The sequence below is a fragment of the Triplophysa dalaica genome, chromosome 24 (genome assembly GCF_015846415.1).
Source record: "Triplophysa dalaica isolate WHDGS20190420 chromosome 24, ASM1584641v1, whole genome shotgun sequence".
Lineage (NCBI taxonomy): Eukaryota > Metazoa > Chordata > Actinopteri > Cypriniformes > Nemacheilidae > Triplophysa > Triplophysa dalaica.
Genome location: NC_079565.1, coordinates 2,093,848 through 2,107,892, shown reverse-complemented (window position 1 = coordinate 2,107,892; position 14,045 = coordinate 2,093,848). Strand labels below are relative to the sequence as shown.

Below are 14,045 nucleotides of genomic sequence, written 5' to 3'. Positions count from 1 at the left end.
CTACAAATCAGACGTTAACCCTTCTTCATCCTCTGAGTCTGAATCTCTAGGAAATCTTCCCGCAGGCTCTGTTTTCATATGTTCTTCATCATCTTCATCATCGTCATCATCCTCGTCATGATCTGCCGGTTCACCCGTGTCAGGAATGATGACCACTTCCTCTTTAGTGTCGGGGTCGATGTCTTCCTTAAACCAGACGGCTTTGTAGCCCTCCTCTGCCCGTCGCTCTTTGGTCAGGATGGGTTTGACCTCTTTCTCCATATCCACACTGGCCAGGCTGCTGGAGTCAGGTGCGGCTCTCGTCTGGGGAACGGATGCGGTGTTGAGCGTCGGCTCCGGAGAAGACCTCGCCCCGGACTCCAGTTTCCTCTCCAGGTGTGCGGCAAGCCCGGAGCTCACGCTTCCAGAATCCCCGTCATTCTGGAAGCCCTCGTTAGTGTACTGCACGCCCTCCTTAGGGCCTCCTGGACCCCCACCCATCTGCCAAAAGAAAAATACACATTGAATGGTGGATACAGATATTGACTTATATACGATAAGTAACCTGCAATTTTATCTTTCAAACAGAGATGGCAATAGAGAGGTACAATTTCTGCTTTTGCGTTGTTTCTTGTTTGGGAACCGTCATGAGTTTGTCTTAAGAACCCTTGACGCTGCATTTTAAGTCAACCATTGACTGCTTGTGTAATAGAAGACTATCCGAAGCATCTTGTGGTTCTCTGTGTGGAAGGAAACTCACGTTGCTTCTGAAGACGCTGGCCTCAGAAAGCTTCTTCCAGTCTGAGTTATGGCTCTTGACGTGATGTGCCAGCAGTCCGATGCCAACCAGACAGAGAACGATGATCACAGCCAGACTGGCACCTACAGCGGCCATATCCTCCGCTCTGTACCCGCCAACTCGCAACTGGTTGTTTTCTGGATAACAGAATAAAATAAAAAGTAGTTTGAGCTTACTGTACGTCAGTAAATTTTAGTTGGGGTCACCAAAAGTGATTAAAGTGAATTGATTTGGCTTAATTTTTGGAGAATTCATTTTTTGAAACATGTCTAATCATGCAAATATTTGTGCCCTTACGAAAATTAACCATGATTTATTTTGTAGTGAAACCATGATTTAAAAAAAATATGAATTTATTGAAATAACATTGCAATTGGCATGGTTGTTACACGCGCCTAGCTCGAAGTAAACTTCCGGTCTGTGTTTGGTTATAATAGGGGCTGTCAAACGATTAATCGCATCCAGAATAAAAGTTTGTGTTTACATAATATATATCTGGGTACTGTGCATTATAATTTTGTATTTATGAACACACACATCCATACACATATTTAAAAAAAAATGAATATACTAAATATATTATATATTAAATATATTAATATGATAAACATTTATATATAATTTTAATTATTGGTTAATATAAATAAATACATGTAGATGTTAATATACTATACATTCTAACAATTTCCATAATATATATTTCTATAAAACAGAATTTCTATTTATATCTTATTGTATATTATTTGTATTAAATGTAGGGCTGTCAAACGATTGATCACGATTAATCACATCCAGAATAAAAGTTTGGTTCTGCAGTACATATTGTATATCTGTGTACTGTGTATTTAAAAAATCAAATGCATTTATATAAGAATAAATTAAGTATTAATATTAATAAACATTTACATATAAGTTTAATTACTGGCAAATATAAATAAATGTTAACATTTTCTAAAAATATACTGTACATGTTTGTGTACATATATGTGTTTATATATATCAAATTAATATGCACAGTACACGGACATACATTATGTAAACACAAAAATTTTGTCCTAGATGCGATTAATCGCGATTAATCGTTTGACAGCCCTAATTAAATGTTATTAAAACCACTCAAGAATTATTGATTATTTGTGAAGGTCTACCGGAAGTTAAGTTTGGGCCACGTTACCTCTGTTTATGTTGTTGCCGCTGGTCAATAGTGTTTTCTCTTTTATTTATGAAAAATTATCATGATTGATTTACACAAGGGAAATTACACACAGTGTGATTTACCAAACATGCAACCATGATTTACCAGACACCATCCTAGCTGATAAATCCAGATTAAAGCAGGTTTGCTGTGTTTAGCTGGGAGTCCAGTTTTGGTCTGATCTTGCTTAGGCCGGTTCTTTATTCAGCTGGGATGCGCTGGTAAGTTTCAAAGTTATTTGAAATCACTTTAAAATCCCACACAAGAATTTAAAAGGCTAGTAAGCTTATGGCTGGAATACATTACAAGACTTTGACAATCTGAACAGTTTTTTTTTTTAACTAGACATCACACACTTGCTAACACTTTTTGAAAATTTCAGATAGAAACACACAAACTGATCAAATTTGGAGACTGGCACGGACTGAAAATCTGGTAAAATTTGAGCAAAAGTCTTGTGGTGTATTCTAGCCTTTAGCGTAGGTAAGTGTACCTGTGGTGTGGCCAAGAGTTGTGTGGATGTCCGGGTGAGTAGTGGGAATGCTGTCTGTTAACTGTGTGCCTGTGGTCTGATCTGTGGTCTGATCTGTGGTCTGATCTGTGGTCTGATCTGTGGTCTTATCTGTTGTGTGTTCTGTCGTCTGTTCTGTGGTTTTAACTGTGCTCTGATCTGTAGTTGTGATAGTTGTGACAGTGGTGGTCGTTGGGACCCCTGCAGAAGAAACCGGATCATTTGGGTGTTTGCCAATCGGCCGATTCAAGTTATACGAAATTCTGACTACCAAATGAAATGTTTGTATCGTGTTTCTCATCATATTAAAATGCTGTTTTGAACGCATGGGTGGGTCAAATATGGACAAACCCAACCGTTGGATTATTTGACCCAACCATGTGTTGATAACAACCCAGCACAGGTTGTTTTAAACCTAACCGTTGGGTTTGTCCGTATTTGATCCACCAATTAATTGAACACTCTTTTTAAAAAAATCACAGCGGTGCCATAGAAGAACCATCTTTGGTCCCACAAAGAGCCCTTCATTCAAAGGTTCTTTAAAGAGCCATCTCTTTCTGACCATTTTAAAAGCTAAAATAACCTTATTTCGACATAAAGAAATCGAAAGGGACTTCAGATGTTAAAGGTTCTTTAAAACCATTTAGACAAAAACACTCTTCTATGGCATCGTGAAGCATCTTTATATTTAAGAGTTTTTTAGCATTTTGTCAGCGAATCTGAATGATATTTAGGTTGAACCCATGAAAAACACATCCACCAAAGAGCCGTTTGCTGAAAGCCAAGCCAGCCAAAAAGATCAGCCCAACCATGTAAAGCGCTCTCCGTTTACTTTTTTTGGATTGCCTTTATCTGATTTTGCAAAGTGAGAGATGTCCGATGAATTCAGAGAAAGATGACAGGTGAAAACATAGTTAGAAATGCACTTAACTCTAGCTGTAAACCTAAACTTCACATCCAGATCTCTCAATTCTGATTTGTTGATTAAAATGTTGTCCCGACATCATCTCTCACTTGGCAAAATGATAAACGCTGTTTGTACAAATAATTTGCGTGATATCATTATTATTCAGTATTGTTTTATAAAGCATGCTGTGGTCTTACCTGGAGTGACCTCAACTGTAAGAGAGGTGATGCTCGATTCATCATTGGTCGTGTCAACCACCCTCATCTGTCGTTATATTATATATTATTTGGAATATTTAAACGTAATATAATATTATGAATGTCAATGTTGTTAAACTGTTAATTCTCACTTGCAAATTCACACTTCCTACGGAAACCTCCTGTACCATGAGGATGAAACCTTCAGGAGTAATGACGAAGTCAGTCCCGCCAATGACCTCAAATCTAATGTCAGGATTCACCCCCTGCCGAGATAGAAATCAAACACTTGACTCCAGAGCATCATTCCTATTTAGGCCGTCGTAAGTTGTCACGTTGTCTCTAACGTCTTACGTTAGCAAAGTCGTCATCTGTAGCTTGAACTCGCAGGGGTCTTATAGACGTTTTGCTCTCCAGCACCAGACTGTCCACACCTGCGTCCTCTGAGATAAACCCTTCGTAATTGGACTTCACAAATTTGGGAGGGTGTATACTAGCCGACACCACCCTCAAGACGACCGTGTTAGTTGTGTACTGATCGCTGTTCAGTTTCTGATATGCCTGAAGGGACAAAGAGGAGACGCAAATCTGGAGGGTTGGATTTGATGGAATTGTTATGTTATCACAACAATGTTATCATGTTGAATACTGCAAATCAGAAGATGTTTTATATTTACCCTTAAAAGATCAAATCTGGGGGGGTACAAATCACAAATCTTGTTGGGGTATACAGATATATTGCGATACAAAAAAATGACAATATGTAGTGTGTTTTAGAGATTCTTTTATCTTTTAGATAATCCTATTGGTTGAGGCGCCATCACATGACCTGCATTGACCTTTTTATTCTTTACAGTATTTCTTTTTTACTTTGTTCTTTTCCAAGGGCTCACATCTTATTTTCTAATTTTTTATTTTTGTAATTTTTGTTGTTAAATTTATTTTTACTTTTCAGTGATAAACCAAATCCAATTTACAGACATAAGATATTAATTATTTTATATATTTGTGGTGAGGAAGGCGGGATGGGAGCCATGAGGCGGGGCCGGTGGCGTGAGTGATAGTAGATAGTAGAATCAGCTGTGCGCAAACCGGTCCCGCATATCTCACGGAGGAAATCGGGAGCGTAAGAGGACGAGCGATGGGACTGCTGAGGAGAGAGGACCGGGCCCGGACCTATGTTTAGGGTTGTATCTTATGTTATGGCCGGCAGTCGACCCTCAGGTCGTTGCCGGCCTTTCAATTCTGTATAATTGTTTATTAATTTTGATTAAAGTTGTTTATACCTACGCCGGTTCCCACCTCCTCCTTCCTTTTATTGAACCTTGTTACAATATTATTTTTAGATTTTTATGTTAAGTTCAGTTAAATGTTTTTAATCTTTTTTATATGCTTTAGTCATTTTATTATTTATTTGTTGATTTTTAATATTGTTCCACTTTTATTTTAGTTTTTGTTTATTATTATAATTTTAGTGCCTGAAACTGAGATCTAATTTATTTATAGGCAAATTTTTTTTGTTTGTTTTAGTTTAAGTTTTTACGATAATTTTTAGGTTCTTTGATTTCAATAAACAGAAACGTTTTCAAATGTTTCAATTTTAGTCAACTGAAAAGTAAACCTTGAAATTGGTCAATGAATTAAAAAGTTATATTAATACAAATAAATCATTGAAAATGGTTAATGTTTTAGAAATAAACATCTTATTTTAATGTATTTTATTTTATTTTAAGTTTCTTTAAAATATCGTGATACGAGCATATATGGTGAACCCGCATCAAATTGTGAAGTAAGTCTATAGTTACCCCCCAAAAATCGTATCATCTTGACTCATGAATATTCATTGTAAATGTGGATTTAAACATTTGCAGTCACCAGCCGCCTACAGTATAAGAGCTAAAGGGTTGAAGCTGTTATTTGTAAATAGAAACGGGTCGACCAGCTTGGAGCAGTAAATGACCAGTTGCCATCTCAAACTGAGTTTACCATGGTGTTAAAGAATGCCGAACACTGAGATCACAAGTAACCAAAGTATTTTCTCACCATGACCATAAGAACGATCGGACCTGCAACATCGACGGGTTTCTTCGTTGTGATGTCGCCACTGTCAGGGTTGATATCAAAAATGTCATTTTCTGAAACAAACAGCAAACAATCAAGTTCATTCTCTGATAAACATAGAAGAACATGCACGAGTATGTCCCCCATATAAACCTATGAGGATCACAACATCAAAGCATAAATCTCACCTTCAAGGAATCTGTAACCAATAGGTTCGTTTATCCCTTTGTCACCATCGATGGCTCTGACCGGACCTGGCATCAAGGACAAAGGACCTGTCTATGGTACAAAAACAGTACTGTAAACCATACAATGTGTTTGTCTGATCTATGATTACCCAATGAACACCATCGCTGAGACGGTGTGAAGATTCATTTCCATTCCCTGGCTTTGGTGTGGAAATTTCATTTCATGCATTTCAAATTTCAATTTCAATTTTTTTTTTAAAGTGAAACCTACCGCTTGTTGGGTTAAGTTGACCGTCCCTGTGTATCCAGAGCTGATGCACACTGTGCTGACACCGATCTGAGATTCTGTACAGGGTTGGAACCACGGCGGCCGATTGTCCACGTCTACGATGTTGACCGTTATGATTGTGGAGCCGCTGTTGGACACCATGTCCTGAAATGCCATCAGATTTAATAAATGATCATGTCCTTGTAATATTGCTTAGGAGAAATAAATGGGCAGAATCGAGGGAGAGTGTAATTGATGAAATCCTTAAAGAGCAGGGAGGTGAAATAATCTTGATTTGCGTAAATGTGAGTTCACATTGAGATCTTCAGTAATATTGACTTTTGATTGCAGACTTGACAAATCTGAGCTCAATTTGACACATGGTTGATATCTCTTCTCAAACTCTAATGATAGAGACATTTGTGAGATTTCTGACTCTTTTGCTCATGAGCAGGGGCGGACTTGGGGGTTTTGATAATACAGATGGCCGGTCCACCCCTGGTCATGGCCGCATGAGACAGCCAAAGTTTCTGTTTCCTCTGTTTAATCTCATGAATATCATAATTGAGATGTTCAGATCTCATGATTCGATTTTATGTTGAGGGACGTGCAAGATAGAAACATGTGGAATGTGGAAAGATGACATCATTCTTACTTTGTGTAAACCGACCCTTCAAACCTCTTTTATAAATCTTTCTGTACAAACATCTTACCTGTGCATAAAGAGTCATGGTGACTTTTTTTACTTTGTCATAATCCAGAAGTTTCTTCACCAGAATGTTAGGATTGAAATCACTTTCTAGGGCAAAATCTCCCTGTGAGAGAACAGAATAGAATTCAAGGTCTCATTTCAGGGATTCATAAAGACTACAGGGATATTTTTGTCTATTTTAAGATACCTCAGGAGAATCAAGCCGATAGGAAATTTGATCGCCTTCATCAGCATCAGTCGCTTTGAAGTGTCCAACAATTGTATTCTCTTTTTGTAGCTGTGAAAATCATAAAACATGAACATAATCTGAGCCGAGTACAGAGAAAGTGTTTTGTCGACATTAAAGGAGTAGTTCACCTTCAAAAAAAAATTCTGTCATCTTTTACACTCCCTCGTGTCATTTTTAAACCTGTATGACTTTCTTCCTTCCGCAGAACACAAAAGAAGATATTTTGAAGAATGTCTTTAACAGCCCCCCATTCACTTGATTTGATTACAATAGAAGGTAATGAGGGCCTGTGCTGTTCTGTTACCAACATTTTTCAAAATATCTTCTTTTGTGTTCTGCAGAAGAAAGTCACCCAGGTTTGAAATGACAAGAGGGCGAATAAATGATTACAGAATTATCATTTTGAAGGTGAACTACTCCCTTAAGAAAAATAATAAATCAAGAGATCACGTACCTCATTGACATTTAATATGTACTCATTTAATTCAAATACAGGAGCGTTATCGTTGATGTTTTCCACTATTATTTTCAGATTCAGTGTTGTCTGAAAGATCAAATATGACATGCAGCAGTTTAGAAGATGTTCTTAATACACAATGCGTCATAAAACATATATATTTCATTACAGGTAAACACTTAAATTAAAAAGTAAATTGATCATGGTTTTATTCGGGGTGGGGGGGTTGTGTTTAGAGGATTTACCCCCCATATTTTTCTTGTGCCCCTCCAAAAATCTCCAGCTAACAATTAAAATAACGAAAAAATAAATACTTATTATGAAATACTTACTAAAAGCACATATGTATAATATTTGAAATAAATCTGTTAAATTAATCACAGAATTTTTTTACAAATATTTTTCTCTTTAGTTTAGATTATTCAACAACATTAAGATGATAAAAAAAATTGTGAATGCAAAAAAGATATTTACAATGATTTCTTTCACACTGTAAAACTTTGCTGTAATTTCACAGCAGGTTTGCCAGTAGCTTACTGTAGATTTATGTACAATTTAGTTTTAAGCATAACTTACCTAGTTTGTATATTTTCCTTCATAAATCAAGTCTAAATATTTTGGCTCACTTTTTTTGTTATGTAAATGTATCGTAATTTAAGAAGTTTTAAAAAAATTACAGAAAACAAGAGATAAATGCTAAGAAAGAATGTTATTTTTTGCAGTGTTGCTGTGCTAATAGCAGTCTCTTCTTGCTCCTTTTGAATCTCAAAAGTCAAAGTGTTTCATTTTGATTAAAGAAAACAGTCATAATTGGAAAGTATATGTAGTAGTTATTAAATCTACATTAAGTTATATGCAAACCCGCTGCAAAAACTACAGCAAAGTTTTACAGCGCAGCTTTGTTTGAACAATATACACATTAAAGGGTTTACTCACAGGGCTGAAACCATCTTTGGTACACTCGATGTCCACTTCATAGGGGTTGGCTTTGTCAAATGTCTAAAACGACCACAAAAACGTACAGGTCTTTACATAAATATACAGTGATTTCACAGCAAATTGTGCATACAGTCACATATTTTATGCTATTTGCAGAGTCAAATATAGCTTTTGAGGCTTGTTTGCACACACAAACAACAAACACAATTGATCAGATATTTTATATCAAATGTTTTATAGGCTACCTCAAAGTCAAGTACAGTGATGGCGATGACATTGAGGCCGTTGATGCTGAAGAGACCTGCTGGGACTTCTCTACTGATTTTGGCTGTGACCCCCGCGTCTGCTGTCAGCGAAGTGACTACAGCTCAAGGGTGTTGTTTTCTTTGAAAAAGATAATCTTGTCGACCACCGAGCAGAGATCTGTGACATTTAGAGAAAAACTAACTAGTATTGCGTTGAACAAAGCACAGGATTCATGAATGTCCTGGTAAATACACATCATAATATTATAAGGTTCATAACACTTTACAAGATTCAAGTTTTTGACATTAGTTGGTATGGACTGTCAATTATAAATATATTTTTACAGCATTTATTTATTTTAAAAGTATGTAAGTGCATGTTAAAATGAACATCAACTAACTTATAAAATAAAATTAAAACAAATTGTTACTATTGTTTTTGTTAACTTATTGTATTATAAAGGGTTTGTTGTTTACAAATCTGCCAGTGAAAGACAAAATTACTCTGTTAAAAGTGATTTGTTGTTTATTTGGTTCAACTTAAAAATGTTAATTCCACTTTAAAATATCAGTTAATTAGAAATTTGAATTAAATGAATTTTGAGTTGACTAATTATTTTTAAGTTGAATTAACTCAAATCATTTTTAGGCAACCAGGTAACTTATATTTTTAAGGTTTTTTTTACAGTTCGGAGGCAACAAAATCTGACGGCCATTTTATCCTGTTATCCTCATTATTACATAACCACATTAAAATAGAACCCATTTTACCAACATGTTTTCCCAGAACATAATGTGACATTTTATGTTCTGGACTTCTAGACCCCACTAAGACATCTCATGTTCTTTAGGTTAAAAACTTTAAGCACTTACTTTGACCTTCGCTGAATTTGCTTATGGTAAAAATAAGCAAGAGACAAAAACCGACAGCAGAACGTTTGGGCCTTAAATCCATTTCTCCGTATTAGATGATGGATCAATATCCAACAAATATCGAAAACAAATCCTTACGTTCCTACTATGCGGTCACATCGAGCGTTTGCGATGAACAGTGAAACTGTTTCTCCTATCGACCTTTGAGACGGATACTCATCTCAGATTTATTGCTCATAAAGACGAGCAGAGGTGGACTTTTGCCTCATAGACAAAACACAACTGTACATCTCATAAACCAGAACCGTGATGAGAGATTGTTCACGAAGGAATATTTTTCACACTTAAAATATATATACTCTTAAAAGGGTTACATTACAATGCAGTGTTTGAATGAATTATGTTCACTACAGGTTGTAAAAGTGTTTATGGGAGCGGGTCACTGTTTGTGACGGGCAAATAATGTAAATGTTGAGAACAATTTTCTATTAATTTTTTATAACAATGCTTGTTCTTTAAACTATTCCAGTGGAAGAGACGACTCTTGCTGAATGTAAAATAGAGAGAGATATAAAGATAGATTTACAAATTATAAACCCCTTTAAGATGCACTACATAAATCACACTTTATTTTATTTTATTTTATTACTTTAATTATCTTTCTTTTCGTTTGTTAACATACTTGCACTGTTTGAGAGAGACAGAGAGATTGTGAGTGTTTTATTTCATCTAAATTGTGAAATAAATCAATTCACACTGGGAACATATTCAAGTGTTAAGAGTTTCTGAAACAAATAAACAATTAAATAACATTGTCATCTATTATTCATTGTATCATCAGTTGATTTTTAGATGTTAGGTATTGTGCCAATAGATCTGTGACACCAACATTGATGGACGTTATTTCACATGTGGACCTTTAATCTTAAAGCAACACTTTCCTGATTGGACGTGTCATAATTTTCTTATCTGAATTCTGCTCTCATAACCGTAATATGTAGTTAGTACTTTGTTATTTGACTTGAAGCAATTCCAGTTAGGGACAACACAAGTTGAATAATATCCCAGCTTATCCTCCAAACTATATGTTCGTTTTATTCTTTCACACAGAACATGTCAAACACACTTTAGGACACTATACTGTCATGGTACAGTGACGGTGTCAGATGGTAATGCCATGGTACTTTTGGTTGTTTCATGTTATGTTTGTAAAGTATTTTTCTCTGCGATCAAACTTGAGATGAGATGTGATTCAACTGGATGTAACCACACCTGTTTATGATGCCGGTGTTCATCGTGCACATTGCAGTATTGTTCCAGTAAATCTGTTTGTAAATCTAAAACTGTCTTCCTGTAACTCCTTACTTTAGATTATTGTGTTAGGACAGAAAGGTCACAGGTTCGATTCTCCCAGGAAACACACATACTGACAAAATCTACCTTGAATATACTGTAAGATGCTTTAAATGCAAGCGTTTGTCGCATACATAAACATAACCGCGTGTGATATATAACTACACTGTAAAACTAAACTGCAGCAGGTTTGCCAGTAATTTATTGTAGATTAAACGTACAATTTAGTTTTAAGCATAAACATAACTAGTTTATATATTTTTCTATCACAAAACAAGACTAAACGGGTCACTTTTCTTTTTATGTAAATCTATCGTAATTTAAGAAGTTACAAATATTTTTACTGAAAAATGCTAAGGAAGAAAGCCATCATTTGCAGTGTTGCTGGGATAATGCCAGTCTCTCAGAAGTCAAAGTGTTTTATAATATATATATAGTATATTACAGTAAGAAGTATTTTAATCTACAGTAAGTTACAGGCAAACCCGCAGCAAGTGTACATTAATAAATGAAACATTCATTAAAAGTCTCATCGTTTATTCAAATATATACAACAGTTTGTCACACAACATGTTTGATCATGTTAAATCAAACTGATTCATGTTTTTGGACATTAGGACATGATGTAAAGAAGACTCTTCACTAGTAGATGTTTGGACATGAATACTGTTTCATCATGAACATCAGTCGGTCTTCATCTCCACCGACATTGCTGTAGAGATAAAGAACATTTATTATAAACACACTGAACCCAGAAGCAATAATCATTGCTTTACTTTGTTAACAAAGAGCAAACTTTGCTATTGTATTGCAAACCAAGTTATTTTACCGAAAGAGAAATAAATACAGAATCGTTCTGTACGCATTTAGTAAACCTTTATTTTTATATTGTATTTATATATTTTTTTCTAAGTGTAACATGCTTAGTTTTTTACTGATTTTATTCTTTGTATATGCACTTGGAAACAACAGAATCTAAAGGTTTCCTGAGGGTTTTGTAGAAGTCTTAATCTCGTTCACCTTTTCTTGCTGTTCTGCATTCGTTTGAGGAAGGAACACATGGAGGTGACTTTAGCTTTGGATTTGAGAAGTTCAGCGTATCTGTTTGTGAACTCGATGTCGCCCAGCTGCCTCGCCTGAAGCCAAGATCTCCTGGAACTGAAGTGTCATTGTCCAACTTAAATTCTCGAGCATTTAAGTATCAAGGTTGACAATAGCATTGATCAAATGTAGTTAATGTATATTTTTAAACACTTTTTTTAATGCTGGCAACATATTTTACTAATCTGCATTTATTCAATTGGTGCACTAAAGGTCACTTTGGATAACAACGGCTGCCAAATGTAACTGTCACTCTTATTGTCCACAAGAGGGCAGTAAAACACTAGACAACACCCAGACAAGGACTCCAAAGGATTTATTTATTCAAGTCTCACCCGCTTCTCAGGTCAACAGTCATATCTGCCTCATCCCTGGGAAACAGCTCGATGGGAGAGAAGCTGTCCGTTCTGGTGAGGCTGTCTTCTTCTTCAAGATATCTAATGCAATAAATGCAAATAAAAAATGAGACCCCGTGCATTGTTGTGTGGATGAATTAAAATCGTATGACCTCCAGGCAGAGTTAAAAACAGCAAGAAAAAGAAACAAAGTAAATAAGACATTTAAAGAATGACCATTTAAAGGAACAGTCACACAAAAAATGAAAATTAATTCATCATTCTCATTCTCTTGTCATTTCAAACCTGTTTGACGTTCTTTTGTCTGCAGAACACAAAAGAAGATATTTTGAAGAATGTTGGTAACATAACAACGCCGACTCCACGGAGACATTCCTCAAAATATCTTCCTTTGTGTTCTACGTAATAAACAGTCACATACAAACAATATGAGAGTGAATAATTGATAACTATAATCTGGGGGGTAAACTTATCATTTAAAGAAGCAAATAAAGTAGATTTAGCCTCATGACTACACGACAGGCCAAAGATCTGGATTCAAATAAACTCTTCTCTCTTTTACAGCCACAGACAATAAGATCATGATTTTCAAGATGTTCCTCGGTGGAACCTCAAGGAACGTCATCTGACCTGCCCAGAACCGGATGACTGGTTGTCCACTGCAGGAGTAAGACGGCAAGGACGGACGCCTTCATCAGACCAGTGAGAACCGACATTTTCACACCTTACAAACTTTAAAAAACGAAAGACAAAAAAAGTTTTAAAGTCAATCCAACAATCCCTCAATGTGATGCTCCAGCAAAGATCCAGCGGTTCGTTCAGTAGCGTTTACCTGCTTTTCATTCTTGGCCTTTATGTACCCCCAAAACCATCGATTGGAACTCCCATACGTGTTTGACAACTCACACTGAGTTTTATTGGCCGGACTGTTTACTTACTCATTTGCGTTTCCTCCACTCGATCGGTGTGCGCTCATGCTAATAAAGTTAAACATCATTAACTGTTTTCACTTCCTTAATTGGTGGCGAGGAAGCAAGAAGGACTGTTTGATATCGACGTGATTATTAATAAATCGATGGGAAAGAAAAGATTATGGGTTTGCCAGAGGGATTAGATCACAGCTGGACGCACGCACAGGCTTTAATAACTAATAACATGATAATGTCCCAGTTAACTGCTCAATGATCAACAATGAATCAGATATAGTATTTGAAACACAGAGGTCTTACTGATGTACACTTCAACTGCACACTTGAAAATGTTGCTGTTGTTATTTGTGCTGTATTGTAATTGCTAAAGACTGCATTTATAAAAGGTCATTCAATGTAGTTGTGTTTTATTGTGACCCTGGATCACAGTCTTAAGTAGCAGGGGAACATTTTTAGTAAAAGACAAAAATACATCGTTTTTTTCTTTTCTGCCAAAAATCTTTAGGATATTAATTAAAGATCATGTTCCATAAAGATATTTTGTAAATTTCCTACTTTAAATATATTAAAACTTTATTTTTGTGAGTGTATGGCCTGCCACGGTGCCTCTGATTAACAACTTTAAAGGTAATTTTCTCAATATTTTGATTTTTCTGCATTCTCAGATTCCTGAGTTTTAAACGGTCAGATCTCGGCCAGATATCGTCCTATTCTAACAACTCATACATCAATAGCTTATCTATTCA

The 14,045-nt window shown here is 35.8% G+C and overlaps 1 protein-coding gene across 1 annotated transcript; it reads right to left on the bottom strand.

Annotated features, from left to right (window-relative positions):
- Positions 1-13,086, bottom strand: cdhr5b (cadherin-related family member 5b). The gene is made up of 18 exons (XM_056740666.1): positions 13,001-13,086; positions 12,350-12,451; positions 11,934-12,071; positions 11,573-11,625; positions 8,688-8,788; positions 8,440-8,502; positions 7,501-7,590; positions 7,005-7,094; positions 6,819-6,920; positions 6,105-6,270; positions 5,838-5,924; positions 5,632-5,723; positions 3,943-4,149; positions 3,741-3,854; positions 3,578-3,655; positions 2,467-2,638; positions 740-915; positions 1-480 (listed from the first exon to the last, which is right to left on the bottom strand). Exons 1-18 carry the CDS (start codon positions 13,084-13,086, stop codon positions 1-3), a joined length of 2,397 nt encoding a protein of 798 aa, XP_056596644.1.
- Positions 13,087-14,045: the final 959 nt, after the last annotated feature.

Excerpts from the sequence above, each read along its gene's own strand:
- cdhr5b (XM_056740666.1), bottom strand. The coding sequence starts at position 13,086 with ATGTCGGTTCTCACTGGTCTGATGAAGGCGTCCGTCCTTGCCGTCTTA. Across the intron at positions 8,503-8,687 it reads TCACTGTACTTGACTTTGAG|ACATTTGACAAAGCCAACCC; the intron begins GTAGCCTATAAA and ends TGGTCGTTTTAG. Across the intron at positions 5,925-6,104 it reads CTTAACCCAACAAGCGGTAG|GTCCTTTGTCCTTGATGCCA; the intron begins GTTTCACTTTAA and ends TACCATAGACAG.